At 44.0% G+C, this 14,186-nt stretch overlaps 2 protein-coding genes across 5 annotated transcripts in view; one reads left to right on the top strand and one right to left on the bottom strand.

Moving 5' to 3' along the window:
• The window catches only part of ABCC2 (ATP binding cassette subfamily C member 2), a 70,971-nt gene extending 61,313 nt beyond the window's left edge, over window positions 1-9,658 (top strand). For 2 of the 4 annotated variants that reach the window (XM_081247582.1, XM_081247585.1), the window contains 7 exons: window positions 212-338; window positions 1,936-2,037; window positions 2,478-2,621; window positions 3,459-3,617; window positions 5,032-5,198; window positions 7,615-7,809; window positions 9,131-9,658. In XM_081247582.1, the coding sequence (XP_081103708.1) occupies window positions 212-338; window positions 1,936-2,037; window positions 2,478-2,621; window positions 3,459-3,617; window positions 5,032-5,198; window positions 7,615-7,809; window positions 9,131-9,260 (1,024 nt within the window). In that variant the 3' untranslated portion in view covers window positions 9,261-9,658. The remainder of the gene's footprint in view (window positions 1-211; window positions 339-1,935; window positions 2,038-2,477; window positions 2,622-3,458; window positions 3,618-5,031; window positions 5,199-7,614; window positions 7,810-9,130) is intronic. The other 2 variants (XM_081247583.1, XM_081247584.1) reach the window with 2 other exon arrangements.
• Window positions 7,825-14,186, bottom strand: part of DNMBP (dynamin binding protein) — a 145,182-nt gene continuing 138,820 nt past the window's right edge. Inside the window, exon 16 of the mRNA XM_081247535.1 lies at window positions 7,825-8,421. Coding sequence (XP_081103661.1) covers window positions 8,321-8,421 — 101 coding nt within the window. The 3' untranslated portion in view covers window positions 7,825-8,320. The remainder of the gene's footprint in view (window positions 8,422-14,186) is intronic.

Genomic DNA, 14,186 nt, shown 5'->3' with positions numbered 1-14,186 from the left:
CTAGTACCTTTTAAAATGCAATTTATTTTCTAAAATCCAATTTAAAAGATTTTAGGAACACATGGCATAGTCAAATTGAGACACCTCCTAAGAACGCAGCCCTACCAACTCAAGCCCTCTGAGAATGTTCTAGGAACACCTAGGTTGCTGGGTAAGGTAGGGAAGTGGACACCTCTCAGTGACACCTTTCTCTGGTTCTGTTGCCCTCCAGGTGGCTTGCAGTTCGTCTGGAGCTGATTGGGAACCTGATCATCTTCTTTTCATCCTTGATGATGGTTATTTATAGAGATACCCTAAGTGGGGACACTGTGGGCTTTGTTCTGTCCAATGCACTCAGTGTGAGTCTGAAGGCTGGGAGTTTGGTTGAATTAATGCATTATTCTTAAATGGAGTCTAGGGTATACCGTGGAGTGTGCGCTCTTGATTCCTTTCTAGATCCAGAGGGACCAGGGGGAGACTGAGGTTCAAACCCTGGCTCCATCTCTTACTAATTGTGTAACCCATGGACAGGCTCCTTTCCCTTTCTAAGTAGGTACCAGTGTCATCTGGGTAACTGGACATAAATTTTGTTGCCCTGGGTAGTTAAGGCAGCAATCTCAGATGATTCAATCTAATAGTTTCCTGTCTCTTTGCTTGATTATAATCAAAAGAGAAAATAAATGAGTTTCTATTATAATGCAGCAGTAACCAGAAAGTCTTCTGAACAAATAACTTCTATGTTTATTTTGTTAAATCACAGAATAATTGGAGTTAATTTTAATAAAGAATATAGAGTCTAACAGAACTATATAATGCATCCCCCATTTGACTAAGGGATAGATATCAGACGTTATTTCCTACCACTCAGCCACTTTCCTACCACTGGCACTATGGTAAATGTTTAATGAATGATACTCATTTAATGAGTCATTTGGCCATCTTTTGTGGACTCTTTCTGAACTAATATACTGGGGGTCTGCATAGCTACCAGCAGGCTCTATATGGTGCTATTTTCAGTTGGCATTAATAAGGCCCAAGGTGATCATGGTGGGACACCCAAAAGGACTCTTTCATTTACCAGAATCACTGGGTTCCTTGTGCCACTGCCCTTTCATCCCCTCATTTCTAAGCTTATTAACCTAGGACAGATGGGGCAAAGAGCTGGAGAACTATTATACTGAACCAAAACAAAAACATTCAAATATCAACAATTCATATGGTCCAGCCTTCACCAAGTGGTTACTTGTAGTCCCCAGCCTCCTGTGCTCTCCCTCTCTCTAATCACCATGTGCTCTACAAAGATTCCCTGTGTGTATGTGCCAGGACTACATTTTTGCCTGAAAAAAGCTTGCATGTGAGAAGCTTGCCTCTGAGTAACCCATGGATTCCCTGGACTCTGGCCCAGATCATGACAATCATCTTCCTAGTGGTTAGATGTTATCTCTGTAATGGCAGGAAGGCACCTGGAGTTTATTGGGGTAACAGAGGACAAGGGTCCATGTGGACGTCCCACCTTGAGGGCTGGGTTCTCAATGGAGCTGTTGTTGAGAGCAGAGGTGGCAGCTATTTGGAAGGCCTTCTCCTACCCTGTGTCTTTCCTTATGCTTTCCCCACTGGTAGAATGCCACCCCTAACCCCTAAGGGCTTACAGGCAGAGACCCGCACCAAGAGCCAGCCTCTCCAGCCTCAGCCTTGGCCCTAGGCCACTCCAAGATAGTAGTGCCTTTCCTGTGAGCACCACACAGTTGAGCACTTAATTGTCCTCCCACCATTCAATGCACTGGCCTCATTTCCTCCCCCAAGGAGGGTGGATTGTCTCTTATACTTCTCCTTGCTCTCTTGTAGAGCCCGGCATAGTGCTGGGTGCAGAGTAGGCACTAGATTGACCTTGTGGTTTAACTGGTTGGGTTGGTTTCTAAGTCTGAGATGATCCTTAGTCTTCCAGTTTTTCTGTAGATCACACAAACCCTGAACTGGCTAGTGAGGATGACGTCAGAAATAGAGACCAACATTGTGGCTGTTGAGCGAATAAATGAGTACATAAACGTGGAAAATGAGGTAAGGAGGAATCAGAGGAAGCCAGGGACAAGGTCAAAAAAAAAAAAAAAAGCCACCGCTTTGAGAATGCATCTTCACCTATCTAGAGATTTCACATGGGGTCATAAAGGTTCTCTGGAAGTTTCCCTTGCTCTAACTGAAAGAACCTAATTTCTTGAAACCTAAAATAGGTAATGGTTTGGGAGAAGTCAGGTCTTGGGATGCACCAAGTTAAATGGTGGCTTCATTCTGGAGATGCACAGAACAACCTCGTGGGATAGGGTTTCTTTAATTGAATAAGGTAGGACCCTTCTGGAAGTACCAGTCTAGTTCAGTCTTTTCAATGCAGATGTTCACGGGTGGCTGGCACACTGCTACCCTGTTCTGTGACATGAGTCCTGTGGGGACTGTTGAGCGAGCTGTCACCGTGTAAAGCACTCTTCTTCCTGTCGCCTTGCCAGGCACCATGGGTGACTGATAAGAGGCCTCCAGAAGGTTGGCCCAGCAAAGGGGAGATCCAGTTTAGCAACTACCAAGTACGGTATCGGCCTGAGCTGGATCTGGTACTGAAAGGGATCACTTGTGACATTAAGAGCACGGAGAAGGTAGGTGGAGCTGAAGAAAGGCCTGGGTGAGTCCTTGTGAACACAGAGGTGGACAGCAGTGGACTCTGGGCTTTCATTAATCTGGTGGAAGTGAGAGGGTTGGGGCGCTTCCTCTGCCCTGGGGAGGTGTAGGGACACAGCGCCACCACCAGAGGGCAGGATATCCACACAGGGTCAAACAGACTTAAGCCTGTAAGGGCTCTCTTGCTCAGCCCTCCCCTATCTCCCTGTCCCGCATCCTCTCCTCCTGTGGCTGACTGGGCTCATTTCCTGTAAGCGCCAAGGCTTGTAGAGGGGAAGTCAGGAAGCACTGGCCTGGGGAAGGAACTGGTGGGAACAGCTGTGTGGAGGTTTGTCCCTGCAGAGACAATGGCCCAGTTCTCCCTCTGGTCTGCAAAGTCCTGGTATGGTTTTCTTGTTCTCTGAGGACTTGGTGTCTGATGCAGGGCCAAAAAAATGTCTGGGTACTGATGCTCAGGTCCAGGTCAGGGTCTGCTTCTCAGACCTGATGGCAGACCCAATCCTTCCCTTCTCCTCACTTTTAACAAGGATTAAAAAAAAAAAATCTATAATTTCCAAGAATAATTGCAACAGATGTGTACATTTCCAGCAGTCAATGTAGTTCTCAGCAAGCAACAAGTTAGGAGGCAGGATGGGGAAAGCCATCCTTTTCTGACATCCAGGTATGTTTTCCCCACCAAAACCAATATCAGTTTAACATCTTAGAGATGAAGTAGCCAGGCACTGTCTTTTTCCACCTGTGATTATGAATGTCCCTGGCTAAATTGTTGCCCTCAATAATTACATGGTGAACATGCAAAGGAACTGTATTTACAGATTGGCGTGGTGGGCAGGACAGGAGCTGGGAAATCATCCCTGACAAACAGCCTTTTCAGAATCCTAGAGGCTGCAGGAGGCCAGATCACCATTGATGGGGTAGATATTGCTTCCATTGGGCTCCACGACCTCCGAGAGAAACTGACCATCATCCCACAGGTGAGCTGTAGGACATACTCTGTCACATGCAGCTTGTTCTACAGGAAACATGTGCATCTTCTTCTTGATGTATGTTCATTTGGTGGCGTCATTTCTGCTGTCTACCTGGGATACCTAAGCTAGTTCCCTAAGACACACTGCTTCCAGAACTTACAAAATAAGTTTTACATTTTTTGGTAATATGCTTGTGACTGTCAGTTTCTAACCAGTAGGTGGCAGCAACACAGCAGAAGTCAAATGGAGCAGATGATTGTTTAGCATTTCTATAGCCCATCAAGGTTCGCAGGACCTTTGCAATCAGCATTAGCAGTTTTGCTGCTGACGCTTGAAACTATTAAGCTTTGTACTCCCCATTTGATATGGTTAAAAGAGAGGAGAGGGAATTTGTGGCAGTTTTTTACCAATAAGCGGAATGGTTAGTGCATCAGCAAGAAAGTCTTCCCTGCAGCTTCCTCTCCGGACCCTTCCAAACAAGGACTGCCCTGGAGGCTCTCGGGGTATGTGGGTCCTCAGAACCTGTCCTCTGCTTGCTGCAGCCAAGTCTCTGGGGTGGCTTTGGTCTGGTGTTTGCTCCCTTTGTTACACTCTTTTCTCCAGCCTCTTCAAGAGCGTAAGAAATTCTTCTCTTGTAACTATATGACCCCTTCCCCTGCCTGCCCCTGATCCCTCCACCTCCAAACCATGAGTTTGCATTTGGGGGTGTGGGACGTTACTCTCATCTTTTTAAGGGATGCTGAGGCAAATCTGGAAATCCATAAATGAATTTCAGAATGAAAAACAACAATACCAAGGACTTCTCTTAATGCTGTGTTTGGCTCCCCGTGTTTAGCTCAAAGCCTTCAGCGGGGAAATCTTGGAGAAGCTGGACCACTAACTAACCAGCTTTCCATCTCAGACCAGTCCTGCTCACTTTCTTGGCCACAAAGAATTACTGTTTCCTTTTCTTTGTTAAAAAATTTTTAAATATATGTATGTGTATATGTATATATTAAAAGCCAGATGTTTATTCTTTTATTTATTAAAAAAATTTTTAAATTTTATTTTTGGCTGCATTGTTGCATGGGGGCTTTCTCTAGTTGTGGTGAGCGGGGGCTACTCTTCATTGCGGTGTGCAGGCTTCTCATTGCAGTGGCTTCTCTTGTTGCGGGGCACGGGCTCTAGGCGCGTGGGCTGCAGTAGTTGGTGGCTCATGGGCTCACTAGTTGTGGCTCGCGGGGTCTAGAGCGCAGGCTCAGTAGTTTTGGCGCACGGGCTTAGTTGCTCCACAGCCATGTGGGATCTTCCCGGGCCAGGGCTCAAACCCATGTCACCTGAAGTGGCAGGTGGATTCTTAACCACTGAGCCACCAGGGAAGTCCTTACTGGTTCCTTTTCTGACATTAGCCCCAGTAACTCCCTCATCCCTTGACTTGCAGGATCCCATCCTGTTCTCTGGGAGCCTGAGGATGAATCTAGATCCTTTTAACAACTACTCAGACGAGGAGATTTGGAAGGCCTTGGAGCTTGCTCACCTCAAATCTTTCGTGGACGGCCTGCAAGCTGGGTTGTCCTACGAAGTGACAGAGGGCGGTGACAACCTGAGGTAATGTTTCATAACCCACTTCCCCCACAGGCTGTGGAGGAGGCGAGGGGACCACTACTTTTGTTACTCATGCATGGTGGCGCCTGGCATCAAAGAATTTTCACTCTCCAGGTCTAATTCCTAATGCGTAAAACGAACCTGTTGTAGAGATTAAAATAGATGTGAGTGTGCTTGGAAACTCTTGAAAAACTTTGTCAGTAAACATACCCTCACAGGACATTACAAACATGAGCTTGCAGATCCCACCGTTGTGCGGGTTTTCAGCTGCACTCTGCAATCAGGCTGAAAACAATCCCCATGCCTGGTCCAGCCCCAGAGAGTCTGATGTAATTGGTATGTGGCACTGCTGGAGATGGGAGTTCTAAAGGATCCCCAGGGGTTGTTACAGGCACCTCAGTTTGAGAAGCCCTGATCTAAGGAGCACGTGGATGATGGAGATGTGCTGTCCGCAGGGTCCTTGGAACACCATAAACGAGCACAAAGACTCTTTTGGCTTCACAGTTCTTGTTACCTTTTCAAAGTGTTTCCTCATATGTTGACACTTCACATTTTCTGTCAGTTAACAAGTTGGCCTGGCATTTTCTCTACAACAACCTCTTTTTTCCCTCCACACACTGATGGTCAGCTCTCAGTCAAAGCTGGTGGCTCAGGGGCCAGCCTTGCTGCAGCCCTGGTGCCTTCAGAGTGGACAGGGCATGGACCATTAGCAGTTGGAGCTCAGAAGGGAAGGCTCAGTAGCTCAATTAATGGACCCGCTGCTCTGACTTCACCTGGGAGCTTGTTATAAATGCAGAATCTCAGGCTCTATCCTACTATTCAGAATCCGCCCTTTAGCAAGAGTCCCAGGTAATTTGTGTGCACATTACAGCATGAGATGCACTGCCTAGAAGGTTGAGTCTTAAGTAGGCTGCACGTTAGAATCACTTGGGAAACTTAAAGTCCCAGTGCCCAGGCTGTACCCCAGACCGGTTGAATCAGGGCCCCAGGTGATTTCAGTGTGTAGCCCCAGGGAACACTTGTGAGCCTTGGTAGAGAACACCAGCATGTTTTCCCTCAGCGACAGATCTAGGAACTAGCAGGACTGAAGCAGGTCTTCAGGCCTATTAAAAAGGCCATTCAAACATTCAGTCAACATATATTGAGCACCTACTGGAAATAGAGGAAAATGCTATAGACCCATCCATGCCCTCCGAGCACTTACAGTGTGATGGAGAAGACACACCTCATGTGAGTAAATTCTGTGCAGTAAATGCTGCAGGTGTGCAGGGCCATGTGGGCAGGATGTGATAGGGGCCTAAGAACAGAATCACACCATCCTCTATGAATGCTGGGAGAAACTTACCTGGCATTACCAGCACCTTGATTTCAGACCTGGTGGGCTGTTGAAACCTAAAATTCTCTGATCAGAGACTGGAGATCAGTCAGCTTCGGGAGAGTCAGCAGCTGAAAGCCAAATTGATGCCTCAGCAACAGCTTGTTACTATGAAGTCCAACTGAACCAGGTGGGAGTTGGGAAGCGTTAAGTAAATAGTTTTTCAGTGTCTCTGTTCTTACATTACAGAGAAAAACTGGAAGTTCATCTTGGGTGACTTCTCATCTCTTGCATAAATTTTCTTAGAATTACAGAACTTTAGCCACCCACTGTTTAATACGTTCCCTAATGGCCACAGCAGGAAAGAGCAATTCCAAATTCACGAATATTTCCTCCACATTATTTCCCAAAGGTTCTTTATGTAAGTAAGAAGTCCAGCCTTCATTACTGGCTTTTAAGCAATTTAAAGTGATTTGCATTTTACAGGCATATTCAAATTCCACAAACATTGCATCTCCCACCAAGACATCACATTCTTTAGACAGCAACTGTTTCTAATCAAGGGAGAAGGCCGTGAACAAATAATTAGCCTTGAGACTAGAATTACACATTAAAGTAACAAATGGATTTGCTAAGGCCACTAAGAAATGCCACTGGGGCATTCTCATGCGGTTTCACCCTATACTAATGGTGTCAGGTCAAATACTGCAGAAGTGGTGTACTGAGATATCATTGTAGCTAAATGCAAAGCACTATTCCGGGGCTAGTATTTTCCAAACTTGTTAAACATGAAAATCTCCTGGGGTGTATTCAAAATACAGGTTCCTAGGCTCCTCCCCATTCTGACTGAGAGCAGGGCCCAGAAATAGGAATTTTTAAATTAAGTACCTGCAGTGGGTCTTCCAATTAATTGAGAAAGTTTGGCAAACATTGCCCTTGGTAACAATAAACAGCTAGTGGAAGAGGCTAAGGCATTCTAGGGGAATTTGAAAGTGTGGGTTTTGAAAGTCTGATCTGGAACATGAAATCTGCCCCTCCAACCCCCAACCTAGGTTATTCCTTGGTCCTTAGGGGCTAATGCTTTGTTTCTTCCACTGGCTTCAGCATAGGGCAAAGGCAGCTACTGTGCCTGGCCAGGGCTCTGCTTCAGAAATCCAAGATTCTGATCATGGACGAGGCCACTGCTGCAGTGGATCTAGAGACAGATCGCCTCATCCAGACAACCATCCAAACTGAGTTCTCCCACTGCACGACCATCACTATTGCCCACAGGCTGCACACCATCATGGACAGTGACAAGTGAGTGGGGGGACAGAGCTTGATAGTCACGGCTTAACCTGTTGTCAACAGCGATAGCCTCAGCCGTGAGGTCTCTTTACAGAAGGTTTAACTACCATCATTTTATTGATGAAAAAATGGAGGCTGAGAGATTGCAAGTAATTTGCCCAAAATTATACATCAAGCTAATGAAGGCCAATAGGGTTAAGGGAACTGTCTTGAAGGTAAAATGGGAAACACTATTAACTGAGTGTGGGGGGTGGAGGCCCAAGCCACGAGTGGTATATATATTGCTCCATAGACCTTCCCAACTAAGCTGGGTCTCAGCTGCTCCCCCTGTAAACAGAAGCTTTCTGTTCCTTCTAACTCTGACAATCTGACAATTCAAAAAGGGGGGGAGGGTCAGTAATCTTAAAACTGAAGAGAATAGGCTCCCTTTTTTGACCAAGGGGAAGGCTCCCTTTTTAAATCAATGTATCCTTAAACAATGTGTACCCTTAAAAAAAAGAAAAAAAAAACTTACGTAAATAGTTTAAGAATATATGCAGTATAAGTCTATTTTGTTCAGTATTCCACATGGAATCCATGTTGATGCAGATAGCCGCAGTTCAGTCATTCTCGCTGCGTTGTAGCCTGGTATGAATAAACATATTGTTATCGTATTGGTCACCTGGACCCGCGCTGGTGTCCTAGCCTAGAGACCCCTTGTCTTGGCCAGGGAGCTTCTTTGTCCACTCAGATTCGCACAGCCAATAACAAAACCTATGCTAAGACTTTCCAGCACAAGCTTTATTCAATGGCCAAAGAATGGAGAAGTGGGAATTAGTTCACAAATCAACTTTCTCAACCCGATTTGGGCGGAGACATCATTTATATAGGAGGGTTGAAGGGAAAAGGGAGGGAATTGGAAAGAGTGGGAGGAAAATTTATGACTAATCTGAGAAGAGGGGTGTGGTTTGGACGGGAACTGATGCAACCCTCCTTTTCAGTCCTTGTCTGGGCTTTTCCGGTTGTTGTCATGGCAACTGTCCATATCATGGTGCTGGTAGGTGTGTCATTTAGCATGCTAATATATTACAATGAGCATAATGAGGCCCAAGGTCTACTGGAAATCAAACCTTCCACCACCTTGGGTCTAGTTTGTTCTAACCAGTTCTTGTTTTTCTCTTTGCAGCTTCCTCCTGAAACTTAGATGTGAGCACTTGGTTTCCATTTGAGGGAGGGGCAGGGGTATGATTCTGGGGCAACAGCCTTGGTAACAATATCGAGACTTAGTTCTGGTTATTATAAATGCCAAGGTTTGAGACACTGCATTCTAAGACTTCTTTCTTTTTTGTTTCAGGGTAATGGTCCTAGACAATGGGAAGATTGTAGAGTATGGCAGCCCTGAAGAACTGCTGAAAAACACTGGCCCCTTTTATTTTATGGCCCAAGAAGCTGGCATTGAAAATACGAACTGCACAGCATTCTGACAGCAAGTCTTACAGGTTAGAGAAGGACTATTAGGATCATTCCTTATTTTTTGTGAAGCATATCATACATATAAGAGTGTGTGTAAAATGTATGTTTTAAATAAGGATCGTAAGTGAACACCCACGTCCCTTCCAGCCAAGATTTTTTTTAATGAGTATTACCAGCTACATCAGAACCCCTGCTGATCGACTTTGATCGTACCTCCTTGCTACCCACCCCCCACAAAAAGCACCACCATCCTAATTTTTGTGATAATTATTCCTTTGCTTTTTGTTTGTTTTACCACTTTCCTTAAACAACATGTACCATTTTTTTAGCTTATGTGAATGGCCTGACTCATACTGCATGTATTCTTCTATGACTTCTTTTGTTCAATATTATATTTGAGATTCATCCACGTCGATGCGTGAGGCTGGTTCATTCTCACTGCTCTGTAGTACAGCAGTGTGTGAAAACGCCAGTTTATCCAATTTAGGTTGGTCAGCAGTGGGGTTATTTCCAGGCTTTGTTGTTTTTCCCTGTTATGAACAGTACTGCTATGAATATTCTGGTACATAACTCCTAAGATACATGTGTATGAGTTTCTTTAGGCATAATGTAAAGGAATGGGAGGTGTGCATATGTTTAAATGCATATAGTAGGTAACGCCAAACTGTTAATGCCAATTCAAAACATTTTTGTCAATCTGATGAGTATGAATTGGTATCTCCTTGAGGTTTTTAAATGTATAGTTCCCTGGTTACCGTTGAGGTTTCCGTATGCGGTGTCTGCTGGTTCTTGTTCACAGTGCTTTATTTCCTTGGATACCTTGTGAATGTTTACCTTAAGTTGCTCAATCTCCTTAGCATTTTTTAAAAAACTGAAGTATAGCTGATTTGCAATACTGTGTTAGCATTTACCTGTGGACATTCTTTGAGGACTGAGTTGAATCTGAGCTCTCTTAAGAGGAATTGTGAAAGCTTCTGCCTGCCACCTGGGGGCATTACCCGGAACCAATTTGAATTAAATACTTCACTAAGGGGTTTCAAACCTTACAGTTAGTGGGACTTCAGACCACAGTCCTGTGCGAGAGCCAGCTTGTGGTTTACAGAATCTCAAGGGAGCTTCTTCCCCTTGATCCAGCAGCAGGTTGGAGATGGATGTGTGGCCTTGTTGACTCCTTCCACGTGGCGGGGTTTATTCTTCACTTACTTGTATGCCACAGTACAGCCCTTTCAGGCTCGGTTCGTCAGAGGGTCTCCTTGTAGCTTTTCCATCTTTGGCCAGCCTTGGCGTTCTCTCTTGCCTCAGATTCCTCTGTTGTCCACAAAGGTCAAGGTCTCCAGGTTTCAGAAGTCAGCCTAAGCCTTGACCCTTCTTCTCCTTCCAGGTTTTTTTGTGTCACATCATTTTGGGTTCAGCATATTCATTACCTCCATTTCAGTGACGCAGTTATGAAAGATTTTTATTTATTCATCACTGTAGCTATTTGTTGAATCAGATGCTCAGAGACTTAAACTTCCTAAATGAGGGGCTTACACAGCTGCAAGGCAGGATGAGGAAGGGACTTGTTTCCTCCTATTTGCTCTATTCCCATCAGCATCACTCTAGCAATGTTGGGTTTCCCTGAAGTGGCAGTTTTTCCAATGCTCACAAAACCAGTGTGGTCTTGCCAGCACCAGCGGAGCAGCACCCCCTTCTGGGAAGTCTGGGTTTCAGTTTCAGTTTTAGTGATGCCAGCCTGTTCCCTTTTGTTCCCATGGCCCTAACTGTGATGTTTGCTTTTGCCCTTGCTAGCTAGCTCTCTGATACTTGTTTTCCTTTGGCCCTTTCTTCAGTGTCTATTTAATGATTCTTTATATTGTTCTCTTAAAATAACCTGTGGTTTTTGTCTCCTGACTAACCGAATAGATACAACCTTGGAGATAATCCAGTTCAAGTCCCTTATTTTTCAGATAAGCACCAGACTGAGAATGGTTATATGATATCCGGAGTCAAAACATGAGTGTTTATGGCAGAGCCAGGGCCAGAAACCAACTTCCTGATTTGATCTAATGATTTCTTCTTTTTCCTATAATGGGAGAGGGTTTTCAATCTACCTTCTCCTGTGGATGCAGAAGAAGAGAGGGGAAGTGGTATCTTTTTCTCAGTAGCGATGACTCAGACATCCAGTGAAGGTGGAGGGAACCAGAAGCAGCCTGGATCCAAAACTTTGATGACTCCTCCCCTCCAGATCTTCTGTTGGCCCAGGACCCGGGTAACCCAATCCACACTATGGACCACTTACAACATGATCGCTCTTTCCTACTTTCCTTCTGAGGTCCTCTTCGCTGCTTATCCTTGAAGCATTAAGATGTCCCTGTGTTTTTGTCCTTGACCCCCCAGTTCCTCTATGTTTTCTCTGTAATAGATTTCATACACCCTTGTGGTTTCAACGTCTACACATACGATTCTCATTTCTAGCCTCTTCCTCTGCTCCAGTTTTGAGATTCAAATATTCAGTTGCTTCTGGTATTATCACCTGGATAACCTTCAGGTGTCTGACATGCAAATCACCCTACTTTGACAGACCTGTCCTTTTTTTTTTTTTATAGAGCAGGTTCTTATTAGTCATCAATTTTATACACATCACTGTATACATGTCAATCCCAATGGCCCAATTCATCACACCACCACTACCACCCCACCACTTTCCCTGCTTGGTGTCCATAGGGTTGTTCTCTACATCTGTATCTCAATTTTTGCCCTGCAAACCAGTTCATCTGTACGATTTTTCTAGGTTCCATATCTGTGCGTTAATATATATTTTTCTCTTTCTGACTTACTTCACTCTGTATGACAGTCTCTAGATCCAACCATGTCTCAACAAATGACCCAGTTTCGTTCCTTTTTATGGCTGAGTAATATTCCATTGTATATATGTACCACATCTTCTTTATTCATTCATCCGTCGATGGGCATTTAGGTTGCTTCCATGACCTGGCTATTGTAAATAGTGTTGCAATGAACATTGGGGTGCATGTGTCTTTTTGAATTATGCTTTTCTCTGGGTATATTCCCAGTAGTGGGACTGCCGGATCATATGGTAATTCTATTTTTAGTTTTTTAAGGAACGTCCATACTGTTCTCCATAGTGGCTGTATCAATTTACATTCCCACCAACAGTGCAAGAGAGTTCCCCTTTCTCCACATTTGTTCTTTGTAGATTTTCTGATGATGCCCATTCTAATGGGTGTGAGGTGATACCTCATTGTAGTTTTTTTTTTTTTTTTTTTGCGGTACGCGGGTCTCTCACTGTTGTGGCCTCTCCCGTTGCGGAGCACAGGCTCCGGACGTGCAGGCTCAGCGGCCATGGCTCACAGGCCTAGCCACTTCGTGGCATGTGGGATCTTCCTGGACCAGGGCACAAACCTGTGTCCCCTGTGTCAACAGGTGGACTCTCAACCACTGTGCCACCAGGGAAGCCCCTCATTGTAGTTTTGATTTGCATTTCTCTAATAATTAGTGATGTTGAGCAGCTTTTCATGTACTTCTTGGCCATCTGTATGTCTTCTTTGGAGAAATGTCTATTTAGGTCTTCTGCCCATTTTTGGATTGGGTTGTTTGGTTTTTTTTACTATTGAGCTGCATGAGCTGTTTATATATTTTGGAGATTAATCCTTTGTCCGTTGATTCATTTGCAAATATTTCCTCCCATTCTGAGGGTTGTCTTTTCTATTGTTTATGGTTTCCTTTGCTGTGCAAAAGCTTTGAAGTTTCATGAGGTCCCATTTGTTTATTTTTGTTTTTATTTCCATTACTCGAGGAGGTGGATCAAAAAAGATCTTGCTGTGATTTATGTAAAAGAGTGTTCTTTCTATGTTTTCCTCTAAGAGTTTTATAGTGTCCGGTCTTACATTTAGATCTTTAATCCGTTTTGAGTTTTTGTGTATGGTGTTAGGGAGTGTTCTAATTTCATTCTTTTACATGTAGCTGTCCAGTTTTCCCAGCACCACTTATTGAAGAGACTGTCTTTTATCCATTGTATATCCTTGCCTCCTTTGTCATAGATTAGTTGTCCATAGGTGCGTGGGCTTATCTCTGGGCTTTCTATCTTGTTCCATTGATCAATGTTTCTGTTTTTGTGCCAGTAGTGTATTGTCTTGATTACTGTACCTTTATAGTATACTCTGAAGTCAGGGAGTCTGATTCCTCCAGCTCCGTTTTTTTTTTCCTCAAGACTGCTTTGGCTATTCGGGGTCTTTTGTGTCTCCATACAAATTTTAAGATTTTTTGCTCTAGTTCTGTAAAAATGCCATTGGTAATTTGACAGGGATTGCATTGAATCTGTAGATTGCTTTGGGTAGTATAGTCATTTTCATAGTATTGATTCTTCCAATCCAAGAACATGGTGTATCTCTCCATCTGTTGGTGTCATCTTTGATTTCTTTCATCAGTGCCGTATAGTTTTCTGAATACAGCTCTTTTGTCTCCTTAGGTAGGTTTACTCCTAGGTATTTTATTCTTTTTGTTGCAATGGAAAAAGGGAGTGTTTCCTTAATTTCTCTTTCAGATTTTTCATTATTGGTGTATAGGAATGCAAGAGCTTTCTGTGCATTAATTTTGTATCCTGCAACTTTACCAAATTCACTGATTAGCTCTAGTAGTTTTCTGGTGGCATCTTTAGGATTCTCTATAGTATCATGTCATCTGGAAACAGTGACAGTTTTACTTCTTTTTCAATCTGTTTTCCTTTTATTTCTTTGTCTTCTCTGATTGCACTGGCTAGGACTTCCAAAACTATGTTGAGTAAGAGTGGCGAGAGTGGACATCCTTGTCTTGTTCCTGATCTTGGAGGAAATGCTTTCAGTTTTTCACCATGGAGAATGATGTTTGCTATGGGTGTGTTGTATATGGCCTTTATGTTGAGGTAGGTTCCCTCTATGCTCATGTTCTGGAGAGTTTTT

This window comes from Mesoplodon bidens (assembly GCF_964165515.1).
Source record: "Mesoplodon bidens genome assembly, chromosome: 1".
NCBI lineage: Eukaryota > Metazoa > Chordata > Mammalia > Artiodactyla > Ziphiidae > Mesoplodon > Mesoplodon bidens.
The sequence above is the reverse complement of the archived record's forward strand: the minus strand, read 5'-3'. Positions and strand labels throughout refer to the sequence as shown.